This window comes from Phocoena phocoena, chromosome 1 (assembly GCF_963924675.1).
Source record: "Phocoena phocoena chromosome 1, mPhoPho1.1, whole genome shotgun sequence".
In the NCBI taxonomy this organism is placed as follows: domain Eukaryota; kingdom Metazoa; phylum Chordata; class Mammalia; order Artiodactyla; family Phocoenidae; genus Phocoena; species Phocoena phocoena.
The window spans coordinates 45,928,484-45,930,641 of record NC_089219.1 but is presented as its reverse complement, the minus strand read 5'-3'; the positions used below and the strand labels follow the sequence as shown (position 1 = coordinate 45,930,641).

Sequence of the window (2,158 nt, the reverse complement as noted above, 5' to 3'; positions counted from 1 at the left end):
TAAACGGCAGTAAATGGCGAGAGAAGTACAATAGTACTTTGATCTGCAAGGGTATTAGAAAAGAAAGGATTTGCATCCACAAGATCGGTGATGGTTGCAGAAGTCTGTTGGAGAGCAGCCTGCGTTGACTGCTGCAGGGTGTTGGATCACAGTTAACACCTTCTGCTCGGCTCGTTTTTCTTCAGGCGCAGGTGCCCCCTTACGCTGGGCTGTGATGGAAGGGCTGCTGACAAGATGCAGAGCGCTGCCTGCCTTGGCCACCTGCAGTCACCAGCTCTCGGGGTACGTTCCTCACAGGTTTCACCACCGTGCCCCCGGGAGAGGGAAGCGCTTGGTGCTGTCCCGCATGTTCCAGCCCCAGAACCTTCGGGAAGACCAGGTGCTCTCTCTAGAGGGCAGAACTGGCGAGCTGACCTGTAAGAGCCAGCGGCTGATGCTGCAGGTGGGCCTGATTCACCCAGCAAGCTCCGGCTGTTACCACCTCCTGCCTTATACTGTCCGTGCCATGGAGAAGCTTGTGCGGGTGATAGACCAGGAGATGCAGGCCATCGGGGGACAGAAGGTCAACATGCCCAGCCTCAGCCCAGCAGAGCTCTGGCGAGCCACCAGCCGGTGGGACTCTATGGGCAAGGAGCTGCTAAAACTTAGAGACAGACACGGCAAGGAGTACTGCTTAGGACCAACTCACGAGGAAGCCATTACAGCCCTGATTGCCTCCCAGCAGACACTGTCCTACAAGCAGCTCCCGCTCCTGCTCTACCAGGTGACGAGGAAGTTTCGGGATGAGCCCAGGCCCCGCTTTGGTCTTCTCCGAGGCCGAGAGTTCTACATGAAGGACATGTACACCTTCGACTCCTCCCCTGAGGCTGCCCAGCAGACCTACAGCCTGGTGTGTGATGCCTACAGCAGCCTGTTTGACAGGCTGGGGCTGCAGTGCGTCAAGGTCCAGGCAGACGTGGGCAGCATCGGGGGCACGATGTCTCACGAGTTCCAGCTGCCGGTGGACGTCGGAGAGGACCGGCTTGCAGTCTGTTCCAGCTGCGGCTTTTCGGCCAACATGGAGACTCTGGACTTGTCACCAACAAACTGCCCTGCTTGCCAGGGGCCACTGACCAAAACCAAAGGCATCGAGGTCGGGCACACGTTTTACCTGGGCACCAAGTACTCCTCCATTTTCAGTGCCCAGTTCACCAATGTCCACGGCAAGCCATCCCTGGCTGAAATGGGGTGCTATGGCTTGGGTGTGACGCGGATCTTGGCCGCTGTCATTGAAGCTCTCGCTACAGAAGACTGCATCCGCTGGCCCGGCCTCCTGGCCCCTTACCAAGTCTGCCTCATTTCCCCCAAGAAGGGCAGTAAGGAGGAGGCGGCCTCAGAGCTCACGGGGCACCTGTATGACCACATCACAGAGGCAGTGCCGCAGCTCCGAGGGGAGGTCCTGCTGGATGACAGGACCCATCTGACCATTGGATACAGACTGAAAGACGCCAACAAGTTCGGCTACCCCTTTGTGATCATCGCGGGCAAGAGGGCCCTGGACGACCCTGCACATTTTGAGGTTTGGTGCCAGAACACCGGAGAGGTGGTCTTCCTCACCAGAGAGGGAGTCCTGGAATTACTGAGCCAAGTGCAGGTTGTCTAAACGCCCCCTGGACCCCTCCCACTGCATCTCACAGTCTCCGTGTTCATTCTAATGCTGCCTTTCTATACTGCTTTCCAGAGCTGGTCTCCCCAGAAAGAGGGCAGCTCATGGAAGGTGAGACCATGTTAGGAAAACCAGTTGTTATCCAGTCATCTGTTCGGACTATTTGTATTTAAAGTCATTATCTTGATCCCTTTGTCTGGCTGGCCCTGCTGCCACATATCATTCCTTTTATATTCTATTCGGAGGTAGTGGCTAGGAGGAGCCAAGTTGTCATCTTGGCCCTCAGGAGAGTCACTTCCCTTCTCTCAGTGGAGTTTCCCATGTGTAGGATGGGGCCTCCCCAGTGGCCGAGGTCCTTCCAGCTCCAGCAGTCCAACCACGGGCCTCTTGCTGCATTCGGTCCAGAGAGGCAGCCCGCCTGTCTTCCTCCATTGAGAAGTTGGCCTGATGGTCTGGGGAGAAGAATCAGGACACCTGACTGCCACTGACTCACTGGAGACTTGGACACGACCC

The 2,158-nt window shown here is 56.9% G+C and overlaps 1 protein-coding gene across 1 annotated transcript; it reads left to right on the top strand.

Annotated features, from left to right (window-relative positions):
* Positions 1–214: 214 nt before the first annotated feature.
* On the top strand, positions 215–1,642 carry PARS2 (prolyl-tRNA synthetase 2, mitochondrial). The gene has a single exon (XM_065898053.1). The coding sequence runs from the start codon at positions 215–217 to the stop codon at positions 1,640–1,642; it is 1,428 nt and encodes a 475-aa protein (XP_065754125.1).
* Positions 1,643–2,158: the final 516 nt, after the last annotated feature.